At 42.2% G+C, this 12,214-nt stretch overlaps 1 protein-coding gene across 11 annotated transcripts in view; it reads left to right on the top strand.

The window, feature by feature from the left end:
* Window positions 1–12,214, top strand: part of limch1b (LIM and calponin homology domains 1b) — a 187,924-nt gene that overhangs the window by 142,551 nt on the left and 33,159 nt on the right. For 2 of the 11 annotated variants that reach the window (XM_017716143.2, XM_017716140.2), the window contains exon 9: window positions 7,385–7,741. The exons of 8 other annotated variants lie outside the window; for them this stretch is intronic. In XM_017716143.2, the coding sequence (XP_017571632.1) occupies window positions 7,385–7,741 (357 nt within the window). The remainder of the gene's footprint in view (window positions 1–7,384; window positions 7,742–12,214) is intronic. One more of the 11 variants, XM_017716141.2, reaches the window with a different exon arrangement.

The raw sequence follows: 12,214 nt of genomic DNA, 5'->3' as shown, positions 1-12,214 counted from the left end.
ATTAAGTGAGCAACCCCCCTTCTTCAAACTGCATATTGTGCCTGTCTAGCTTTTTTTTTACAGAAAGAGTGGGCCTTTTGTTGAATGACCAGTATTTTAGCCTGTAGAAACTGAGCTAGACATTTTTGTTGGTGTAGTGATCAGTGGGGTGGTGTGAGGCTTGATTAGCCAGCACCGATGCCAACCGCCTTCGTCCTCGTCCCCCACTGAAGCTGAAAGTTAATTGGTTGGTTATTAGGTTGTCACATGAAAACACTCCTGGAATGTTAACATGCGTCTAGTGGCATGATGCTCATGAGAAGCATCAAAAAACTCACCACCTCAGTAACAGGCTACACTCGCTGTAACCAAACTAAGCCCTATTCATGCTAAGCTATTAGCTTACTGAATTTAAATGCAAGCTTATTGCTCAACTAAATGAACATCACATCAAAATTACAGGCAATAAATAAAATCTTACCTGTGGCTTTGTCTTGATGGCCAAAGTGCTTTGTGCAAGTGTAGGTTTACACATTGCGTAATGTTAAAGCAGAATTCATAGCAGAATTGGCAATAATGCACAACCGAGGATGGTGTGCACTTATAAGTGTTGCCATGGAGATAGGATTACTGGTATAAGTGGCGTTCCTGCTCGTGTGCATGCATAAGTTTAATTTCATCATAATGTTAATGCTATCGGGTGGCGTGGTGGGTAGCGCTGTCGCCTCACTGCAAGGAGGGCCTGGGTTCGATGCCCCGGCCGGGTGACTGGGGTCCTCTCTGTGTGGAGTTTGCATGTTCTCCCCGTGTCTGCGTGGGGTTCTCAGGTTTCCTCCCACAGTCCAAAGACATGCAGTCAGGCCAATTGGACATGCTAAATTACCCCTTGGTGTGAGTGACTGTCTGTCTGCCCTGCAATGGACTGGCGACCTAGCCAGGGTGTTTCCTGCCTTCTGCCCGAAGACCGCTGGGATAGGCTCCAGCACCCCCTGCGACCCTGACGGAGAAGCGGCTTAGAAAGTGGATGTATGTTAATGCAGCATTATGAGTTTAGTGGTGTGTGTGGTGTGTTTTTTTTTTTTTTTTTTTTTTTTTTTTTTTTTTTAACTATAAATTATTTTTGCATCACAAAATAAATTACTCTTTCAAACCCACCTTCCCTCCACCCACCCACTGGATTCCGTATCCACCTTGGTGCCCACCTCTTGGCCTGGACACACTGTCAATCTTGTAGGATGCCATAAGCTCTGTCTGGACAGAATTACATTTCCAAGGACACCTGGGATTTTATATATATATATATATATATATATATATATATATATATATATATATATATTTATTATTATTATTATTATTATTATTATTATTATTATTATTATTATTATTATTAATTTTTTTTTTTTTTTTTTTTTTGTGAGTACAGGTGCCCCTTGGTGGTTTTATTGCTAACTGGATCGGCCAGGGTGGGCTCCTTTTATCTGGGGCATTCATGGGCTGGAGGTTAGGGAACCAGTGAAACTATGACTTTGAAAGTTTTATCACTGGGGAGACGTGTAAAATAAATGTTTACAGACTTCCCCCCCCCCTGCCAAACAAAGAGGACCTGGATTGGGCTGTATTGCCTCATTAAGCGAAGTTAGACTTGTCTTTTCTGTAACACCTGAACCTTGCTACATCACATGACTGTGCCATCATGAGTTGCCATGATTGAGTTTGGTTGTAGCAGGGTTAGTAAAGTGCCGCTGTCTTATTGCCATTTGAATACGGTTTCTGTTTAATCAGCATGTAATCATTGCCTGTATTCAGAAGGGGCTGTTATATGTATTCTGTACATTTTGTACTACCCACACATTTATATTCACACATGCGGTATTATATAATGAGCGGAAATGATGGTCACTTTGACAGTTTCCCTCACTTGGACAAATACAAACACACGTCCCACCCAGAGGAAGAGGGGAAATGAACAGGTTTCCTGTGTTTGACCCTCAGCATAGCTGAGTTGGGCTGAGCTGGCTCTGCCCATTCAGGGACCCTGTTAAAAGGATATTATGTAGCTATTATGTGGTCCATTAAAGGCGTCTTGATTAGCAAAAAATCTGGAATGATAACATCAGAAATGAAGGTCTTGCATCACGTAAGGGCCTTAGTACAGCTCATGTGGTCCGTTAATAGCTAGTGAGATTTTGCCTTCACAGAAATTCATTGCAGTGTTAAACAGTAGGGCGTCTGTGGGTTTGCCCTTATTACGCAAGCTCCTGGGAGTCAGCCCTTCTGTGGAGTTTAGTTCCAGCACCTGCCTCCAGTATACAAACCTTTCTGAAAGCCATGGCTGGCTGGATCAGGTGTGTCCGGTTTGGTTTTAAAAGAAACCAGGAGCTGGGTTAGACACCTGTTTTGAGCGGTTATTCAGAATTGTAATTCCTTAAAGACTTTTTGTTGCTGCCATAATTGACGAAGACAAAATGGGAGAATTACTTTGGTCATGCAGACTCAAACGTCCACCTTCAAGCCACTGTAGTTTATAAAATGATTATCTTTTGTCACTATGAAAGCGAAGGAGCCCAGCTTGCTGGAAAGAGTTATGAAAATCCTGTGCTTACCTGCAAGTACTCATCCTGTAATGGAACGTGGCAGGTTAGAAAACGACTTGTGTAAGACTAAAGAAGTTTAGTGGCTTAAAGCAAGCAAACAAAGTTTATTTATATAGAGCTTTTCACAAGTTTTTAAAGTTGTACTAAGTTCATTGTCTGCCTTACCCTTTAGCTTGTATTTAATGTTGGATTACATTAGCTGAATTAGCTAGCTAACAAATACCATCATGCTCAAATCAAAGTTTAGTTAAGATTAAATGTAGTGAGAAATTGTTTAATGAGCAACTACTCGGGTATAATTTAACTTCAAACTTGCCTTAGAGCAGGACTTGGGCTTAAGGTTTCGGTACAATCACTGGCTAGCTGAGCTCACAGCGGCTATAGGTTTCATAGTTTTGTGCTTGTACTAAAATGACTAAATAAAAAAAAATGTAACTAAAATTGGTTGCAACGATGCTCTGTAACCATTATAGAATATTTTAAAATGGCTAAAGACAAACTTAAATCTACTACTTCTCAGAAGTGCAGTTGCGGTGGAGAGCAAATGGATGTTTCCTTCAACAGCGGCTTGAAGGCCTGATTTCTCGCGAGTGAAAACGTCTAATTTTTCATTTCACTTTTATTTAATACAATCATTGAGCGTATCGTCTTTTAACCTCTTGTATTAATACTTTTTTTTAAAAGGTTCATTTCTGTTGGGTGTTTGAAGATTTTATTGAATTTTCTCATGGTATAGAGGCAGATTTAACCAGCTGTCCTGCTAGGCCTTCAGAAGCTGAATAGAAGGCCTTACATGTTGCATTAACCATAAAATTGGGAAGTGAAAATCAACCCATCACATTTTCGTATCTAATTGATGGTCCAAACTTGGTGAGAATTCCTAGATATGTTCACGTTTCAGTCGGGTGTTAGAAATGAAACACTGTGGCGGCAGCTATATTCTAGGGCTCTTTACCAAAGTCAAACTGCGGCATGCAAGGTGAAACATCTTAATGTTACAAGCTTCAGATATATTTTCAATTCTGAGGTGTGTGTGTGTGTGTGTGTGTGTGTGTGTGTGTGTGTGTGTGTGTGTGTGTTTCACTTATTTTAAAAAAAAAAATTTTCTAACTGTTAATATTATTTATATTAATAATTATTATTTATGTTAATAATATTTATGGCCTGACCTGAAGGTCTAGCTCAAATGGTCATGATTTGCCTGCATGTTATGAATGATTTTCCTGACAAACATTTAGATTCAGCCCTACAAGCTTCCCAAGGGAAACCTTTAACACTAAACCAATGTTTTGATCTTTTCTAGTACCATGTAGAAGAGGCATAAACTCTCTGAAGCCTTCATAATCCGAGCTGCACACATTGCTTCATGGTCAAATGAAGATTAAAAATCGACAGAATTGGGTGTTAAAGTAGCCGTTAGGGTCTCCCGTTTGACCCCGTGTTGAAGAGGACACGGCCGTGTCGGCTCTGTTCTCACAGTAATCTGAGCTGCTGTTCAGTGTGCTGTGGTGTCCGTGTGTGATTGTACAGATTAGATTCCATGCTGGTCACTATCACAACGTGATGACCCTCCGCTCTGTCTGTACCAGACTGTGTGTGTTTGTGGGTGTGTTTTGCTGGCATGGGGCTGGTGCTGTCGGCCTGTGCCAGTCATGCTGGGCATATGGCACTAGGGCTTTTGGGTGGGTGTGTGGATTTGGGTGCCAATCAACAGCCACTGAGGGTCCTTTGTGTGCCAGGGCCAAAAAAAGAAGGGGCTTCTTTTAGGCAGACATGAAAGGCTCCATTCAGAAATGGCCATCTCTCACACATCCAAAACCTGCAGTGACACCAGCAGCCCAGCGTCCATCCTGTTTGGACATGGAAAGGCCAAGTCAGAGCACAGCACTTAGAGCTGCATCTGACTGACGGTTAAAGGTTTTGGAGACTTGTCTTGCTCATATTCCTCTCTTGGCAAGGGGCATAAAGGAGGAGAATCTACTGTGTTCCCATTGTTTCTCACTCACTCACTCACTCACTCACTCACTCACTCACTCACAGCACGTGTTCCCCTGTATTGGCGTCTGTCAAAAGTTTGGAGACATCTTGTCTTTTGAAATGTGAAATTTCTCATGTTTAAGCAAGGGGTCTAACATGAGACACCTGAGTGTAATCTGACAGCTTTCTTTTCCAAAATACAGTTAAAAGGTTACTTTGGTCAAAATGAACAATGTGACCATTTGCTATAAACATGCATGGCCACCTCCCATAGCGGTGCTGCAGTGGTGTCCAGAGATTTTTTTTTTTTTTTTTTTCCCCCTTGAAGTTGGGATGAGTTTTAAAAATGAACTAATGCTACTGCTAGAAACCCAAATATATTATTGCAACTGTATAAACCAGGGGTGTTAAACAAAAATTAAAAGGCTATATTAAAAAATCATTCCTCTGGCTTACAGATTTGAGACAAACTCTTTTTAATTATGAGTTAATGTTTTATGTTGGTTGAACTGCAGCTGAAAGGCATTTTAGTAAAATGCCTTGTGTAGAATTGATGTGTAACCACTGTGCAGTGCATACTGGGGATTGTAGTGCAGCACATTGTGAAACGGGCTAATATTAATAATTTTTAAAAACTTTTGTAGGCCAGACAGAATTGTGGTGGACCTCGTTTGACACATGGGATGTAAACTGTAGTCCCCGTCTTCCTTGCAGTTTTTAACTCGTGCTTTGTCGTATAAGGATGACTTACTTTTTTAGATATTTTACCCCAGTTTGGCTTCATTTCTCTGGCTAAACGAGAACATTTGTCAATTCTGTCTTGGCATTTTTGTTACAATTGTTTTGACAACTGAGCGAAGTTATGTTGATGCTAACTTGGTTGAGTTTGTGGGCCTCGAGATCTGTGAGGTATAGCAGTCAGGATTGGTTGACGCCACAGGGATTACCAATGGGATATGATGCAGTGCTAGAGAATACTGAGCTGTAGATTTAGACTGGAATTCCCTTTTAAAGATACAAACTGAATCTCTTGCTCCAAATGTAGTTTAAGCACCTGAAAGGTTTGGGTGCCAACAGGTACTGACCTCACATGAAGGGGGTAAAATACACAGCCTGTCATTCATTACTGACCATCACTAATAATGTCATGAATACTTATGTGCAATATTGCTTTGCTCCGACTAAACCTGCTTCATTTTTAATATGAAAAATGACTGCAAACCAACGAAAAGCAGGCCCTTTTCATATTCACGAGGTTCATAGATCTAAATTGAGCTTGCTGTTCACCTGTGCAGACTTGTGGTGAAGCGCTATTGAAGCTCTGACACTGTGTTGAGGGCATGAATGAGTGGAGACTTGCAGTAGAGACAGGACCTGTGGTCCATACCCGCTGCCTCTCTGTTCATGCTTTGCTACATCCATGTGTGTGGATGCTTGCGCAGCATGTGACCCTCTCAGAACGAGGGGAAATGATATCATAATCTTTTTTAGGACAAGTTTCAGCTTCAGAAAGTAAGTCCTGCCTCATTTTCCTTCCACCTATTCACTTGCTGATTTGGGTTGAGTATTCAAGTGGAAGGAAAACATGGTGGGACAAACTGAAGCATGCCCACGATTGAAGTAGTGTGTGTGTGTGTGTGTGTGTGTGTGTGTGTGTGTGTGTGTGTGTGTGTGTGTGTGTGTGTGTGTGTGTGAATTTGTGTGCATTTAAAATGTCTGTCTGAAAGCTGACTGGGACTTAAAGCCTTGCAAAATATTGCTGCTGTCCAAAAAATGTGTATCTTATTTATTTATTTTTTTTCACTTGAACACACCCCCTCTTTTTACGTGTGTGTGTGTGTGTGAGTGTGTGTGTGTGTGTGTGTGTGCAAATTTGAGGAATGCACCAATAAAAATGTTCCAAAATGACTTAAAACCTCTCTACATGAACTTGGAATTACAAACCTTTTCACCTTCACCTGTAAAGATATCTTTTGGATTTTTAAAAAAAATTTTTTTTTTTAAGAATTTGAATGGTCAGTTTTGCTTGTTTTTAGTAGTTTTATAGTAAAACATCACTCGGTTGGCATTTGACTGCAGTTTTTCTCATCAACAATGTGCAATTCTTGTTTATTCAAAAAATGCTACAGCCAATGGAATAAGACACCTGTTGTAATTTACCTCAAGCAAGTAGAAAATGGCTAGACAACTTAAGCGCTCCTATATTTTTAAAACAATCTCTTAATACTAGACAGTTATATGCAAAAGTCTGAACAGCCACAATCAAATTCAATTTTCTAAGCGAAAATAAATGCATTCTATAAAGGGAACAAATGTAAAAATAGTAGTTTTAGTGCAAAGTTCTTATTGTAGTTTACCATATTGGGGGAAAATTATACAAAGTGTAAAACGTGCCACAGATTTTGCAGTTTCATTACCCCATTTTATAACCCCAATATATTAAATTCAGCAAATAAGGTAATTGTGCGTTAAAATGTGTACATGTGTGCTGTGTGTAGAGTCACATTTATCCAGGTGTGCCCAAACTTTTGCATATGACTTTATATTAAGTGGATTCAAGGAGATTTTACTTGTCAAGACTCCATTTTTCACAGTGAATAGTGTTTCTATCTTCTTCCAATATTAACGTCTTCCTTTAAAGAGGTAATGTTGGCGCTGTTTATGTATCTGAGCTGCGACGTGCTGAGTGTCTTTGCCAGTGTGAATTTTGCTAATGCTATAATGAGCTCGGTCAGCTTTGTTTGTTTTCCCTCCGAGTTCCACTTGGCTCTCGGGTCCAAGTCTCGCGTCGCTCACTGTTGTCCGTGGTGATAATCCCATCATTCTCTCAGCAGTAGCCCCGCCCGCTCCTGCTCTGAAGAACTCTACCGCACATCCTTGACGACCGGCTCCATGACAACGAGCATCGTAGTGACCAGTCCTATCAGTCGCAGCCCTGGCCCCAGCAAGAACTTCCCTCCAGCAACCGCAGACAAGGTGGGCGGGACATCCCCTTCGGGCAACCGAGGGCGGGACGACTTGTGGGCACGGCGCAGCCAAGCATCACCCAAACATGCCAGCCCGAGCCCCACCCATTTCCTCCCTGTGCCTTCATCGGCCAGTCAGACGGGTCGCACGGAGAAGGTGGGTTCGGAAAACGAGAAGTCGCGGAGACGGCCTTCCTGGCTGGACGATGACCTCTCGCCAACGTGAGCCACCCCGTCTGAGCCTGCTGCTTTAAGACTAAAGAGCATCTTTATTTCCAGCTGCAGTTATTTTTCATTACTTGTTTATTTCTAAAACAGTCTCTGAAATGATGCCTCTTTATTTCTCTGTTAAAGGAATTGATTAGGGGAAACTTTCCTCTTCGCTCAGCCAAGTTTTTTTGCACTGGAGCTACGAGGTTAATGTAGCCGACAAGTAATGAAGGCCATCACAAATGTGCTTGCTTGTGGTTGAACATGCACAGGGTTTGTGGTGCTAAGATGTATTAAAGACGACATGAATTGTAAATCAAGCTCTTCTTCTGCACCACGGCATATTTCTGAGTGAAACATGGTTTTGGGGATATCAGGGAGGGTCTCTGATCTAGCTGAAAGTTTCACCCAACGATGGGTGGAGGTAGTCAGAGTGACGCGTGACATAATACTGGTTAATATTATTTGCCCTGCCTGCTGGAGCACGGCGACGTAATCAAAGCTCAAGGGGGTTTAGAGATGGAGAAAAGACGTTACATCTTCACACAAGATTACGGCAGAACTAGGATGACAAAGATTGGATAGGTCCGCTTTGAGTTTAGCGATAGAACGCGAGAGGGAGTGTGTTATCGTGAAATAACATCACGGCTGTGATTTGGTTGCAGGCATGAGCCAAAGGCAGTCTTGAGTTTTCTATTGCTTTTATACAACCGTTAAATAAATAGTAATAAATTAAACTGGGCTGTGAATGTGGCATTTAATGTTTAGTTCCTTCCTCCAAATTATCGCTCCTTAACAAGCGGCTTGTTATGTCAGAGTAACGAACTCCACCCACTCGCTGCTCAGTCTGCTGTAAGCCCCGCCTTTTGAAGTGCAGACTGAGCCATAAAACTGACCCAATATCAGTTTCAGCTCAGTTTTGTCAGTTTTTCAAGATCAATATTAATGTTTTGTTCCAGCCGGTCTGTAAAGCTTCTTACAGCCCGTTTAGTTTGGCGAATGGTATTGGGTTCATTTCTGACTGGGGGGGGCCTGTAATGTTATGGTGAAATAACAGCACGATTTAGAGCTTCTCAACCAATCAGCTTATGTGGCCAGAACCAACTGTTGAATAACTCGGGTTAATCTTAATGTAGGATGACTTTGGAACACTTCTACATGGGTTTGCGACTCCTGGTCAAACTACATGTTAATTTGTTGATTTAAGTTAACTTATTTTTACGTGTTTTTGATATGGCTGAGTGACTCTGACTCTGATTTTATTATTTGCTACATTAGACTCAAAGCTCCAGTGCAAAACTATGAGCCATCTTTTAACACCAAACCTGTCTTGGCTGATTTAGCTACAATTAGGGTTAAACTTGTGTGCATTTTCTTTATACTATATCTTTAATTCTCTCTGCCTTCTGTGTTTGTACAGTTTCAAAAACAAGTTCATTCAAATTGTTGCAAGGAAAAACCTAGAAAGTCAGTTTACGGGGCATCATCACACGGACGTTTTACATCCTCGCTCAAAGGACCGAGCCCAGTGCTCGAGATATTGATGCATATTTGCTGAATTTACTGCAACACTTCCCCTCTAACTACTATCTTACATACACCGGTCAGGCATGACATTATGACCTCCTTGTTTCTACCCTTACTGTCCATCTTATCAGCTCCACTTACTGTATAGCTGCACTTTGGTTCTACAGTTACAGACTGTAGTCCATCTGTTTCTCTGATACTCGGGTACTATCGGGTGGTGGGTCATTCTCAGCACTGCAGTAACACTGATGTGGTGTGTTAGTGTGTGTTGTGCTGGTCTGAGTGGATCAGACACAGCTGTCCGGCTGGAGTTTTTACACACCTCCGTGTTGCTGCTGTGAGGGTCCATGGGGGTCCTGACCACTGAAGAACAGGGTAACAGAGTATCAGAGAAACAGATGGACTACAGTCTGTAACTGTAGAACTACAAAGTGCAGCTATACAGTAAGTGGAGCTGGTCATGATGTTGTGCCTAATCGGTGGAAGTGCTTTTGTTTTTCTTTTCTGAATGGCTGCTTCTCCTTCATTTTTTATTGTTGTGACTGTCTTGCTGTGCATGTTCTACATTGTGAACGTCCTTTTCTATGAGCTCTAGAATGTAACTACAAGCAACGGGAAATAGATCATACTACTTTTGTTGCATGTGCTGTTAGGATGAAGCGTGAGGCAGGAAAGGCCAGGAACGTGCCTGATGCAGTTTGCATGGAAACCATATGATTTGTCTTTAAGACTTGACGTGTATGACATCGTACCCCATGATTGTGTGTCCTTGATCTTGATAAGTACCATCTGCAAAGGGCCAAGGTCATGACCTTCCTCAGCCATTTGCAGGAGATCAATGCTATGAATTCTTCCCTTGGAGAACTGTATAAGCCCCTCTTTCACTTGTAAGAGGGGATTTCCACCGTTTTTAAAAAAAATAGTGCATAATTCAGTCATGAGATAAACAAGGACGTTCAGAGTGGTTTGATGTGAAATGGTTCTTTGTAGAGAAATATACTGATTCAGATTTCTTTAGTGGTGGTGATGGGAACCGAGGGATGTGATCACTATAATGCAAATATATCTTCCATTATACCATCCAAAGTGACCGGTGAACCTACACAAGTCTTTTAAGCGTATAATTTTGCCGTACAACACCCTGTATGTGCCTCTCCACCATGAATGGATTTGAAAAAACGACAAAGGGCAAAACATTATCACAAAAGTATCATGGAACAGTATCTGAGGCATCAGACAGTCTATTTTGGACAGTCTATTCTCCCCAATTTAGTCCTCTCCAATTCCACCCGCTACTCAGGACGCTAGGAGGGTGAAGGCAGCACAGGCTTCCTCCGAGAGCTGTGAAACCAGCCACCGCTTCTTTTTGAACTGCCGCTCACGCAACGTCACGGGACAGCTGAATGAGCTCAGAGGAAAGCGCCAACCGCCAGATCTGTTACATCAGCCTACAGACACCTGCATTGACCATCATGGCATTGAGTGATGGTGGAGGGGGAAAGGGGCCATCCTACCCACCCAGAGAGAGCGAGGCCCATTGTGCTCTCTAGGACTCCCGGCTACGGACGGCTGCAGCATCACCAGGGATCGAACTCGCGTTCTCCTGATGACCGGGCCAACGCTTAGGCGGTTGCGCCACTCGGGAGCCCCCCCCCCCCCCCTTTTTTTTTTTTAATGTCTGGTTCCTGTTCTGCTTTTACTTAAAAGTAGAATATTTTCTTGTAATGCGTCTCTGCATTCTTCTCATTCGCCACCTTAAATAGTGCCCGAGGTGGTAAAAGTTCCCATCAAATGAACAGAACATGTTTTATGATCTACACATCACTATATACTTACAATTTACTGCTGAAAGCCAAAAATCTCAGACGCTCTTTGTGTTATTTTCTAAAAGTGATGTTTCCAGAGCAGATCACTGAAGAGACACCGTCTGTTTATAGTTTAGAGCCCAGATTTGGGGAAAAACAGGTCGACTTTCAGTAGAAAAACAAACTGAGTTCAGCTTCTTTTATTATAAGGGTTTAAAATGACATCACCGTCTATTAGACTGGAGAGAAGAGCTACAGCCTCACACGACGCCCAGCTTCTGAATGGAGCTTATCGAATATGATCGTTATGGAGAACATGACTAAGTGCGTTTTGGACCCACCGGTGGTCCCGAGGAGTTGAAGAGGTTAAGTTGATTTAGTGGTTCTATGTTTACTCCAGGACCATTTATTGTTACTGTGTTAGAGCGATCAGCAGAGCTTTGTTTTACTGCAAATGAGGATTATTTTATTTTTACCTAAAAATTGAATTCTGGGCAGTAAAAGGCCCACATGTGGCTTCGGACCCGCATGTTGCTGACCCCTGACACAGGCTATAGAAAAGACATTGTGCAGCAGTTTGCCAAATGCACACATGTATAGAATGTATGAGTAAAAATGGAAGGTATAAGCCATACTTGAGAGGTCCGTTACTCATTCCCATCTTTAGCAGATTTACTGTTTAGCTGCAGCTTCTACATCGTTTTGGCTGATGCATCAAAGCCAAGTGTGGAAGTCATATTTATTTCCCTTGCATGATGGATTTAGTGCAGCCTCCTGCTGTAGTTACATTTATGAGCAGTATATGGAGAGATGTTTTGTTTCTGGTTTGGGTTTTTTGATGGTCTGTGTTTCTTGTGTTGACTTTTAGATGAGGCCACAAGCTGCAGCATCGCGCGCACACACACCCTCACATCACATCACACAGGCGGTTATTTTAAAGAGTTCTGTGGCTTACGGATGCTTTGGGGAAGCCGCTGTGGTCTGAATGCTGAGTGACGCTGGCTTTGAAGTCCCCCCTCCCCACTGCGGGCTAATAACAGACCTGATTCCAGCAGGACGTTTTGATGAGGCCTTTTCCATGTGTTGCAGTGTAGCAGTATAGGGTGCGATGTAGAGTTTGTGCTTTGACCTTGCCTTAGGTTTCCCTCTGGTG

Source organism: Pygocentrus nattereri, chromosome 8 (genome assembly GCF_015220715.1).
Source record: "Pygocentrus nattereri isolate fPygNat1 chromosome 8, fPygNat1.pri, whole genome shotgun sequence".
Taxonomy (NCBI): Eukaryota; Metazoa; Chordata; class Actinopteri; order Characiformes; family Serrasalmidae; genus Pygocentrus; species Pygocentrus nattereri.
This window is presented reverse-complemented; position numbering and strand designations above follow the sequence as displayed.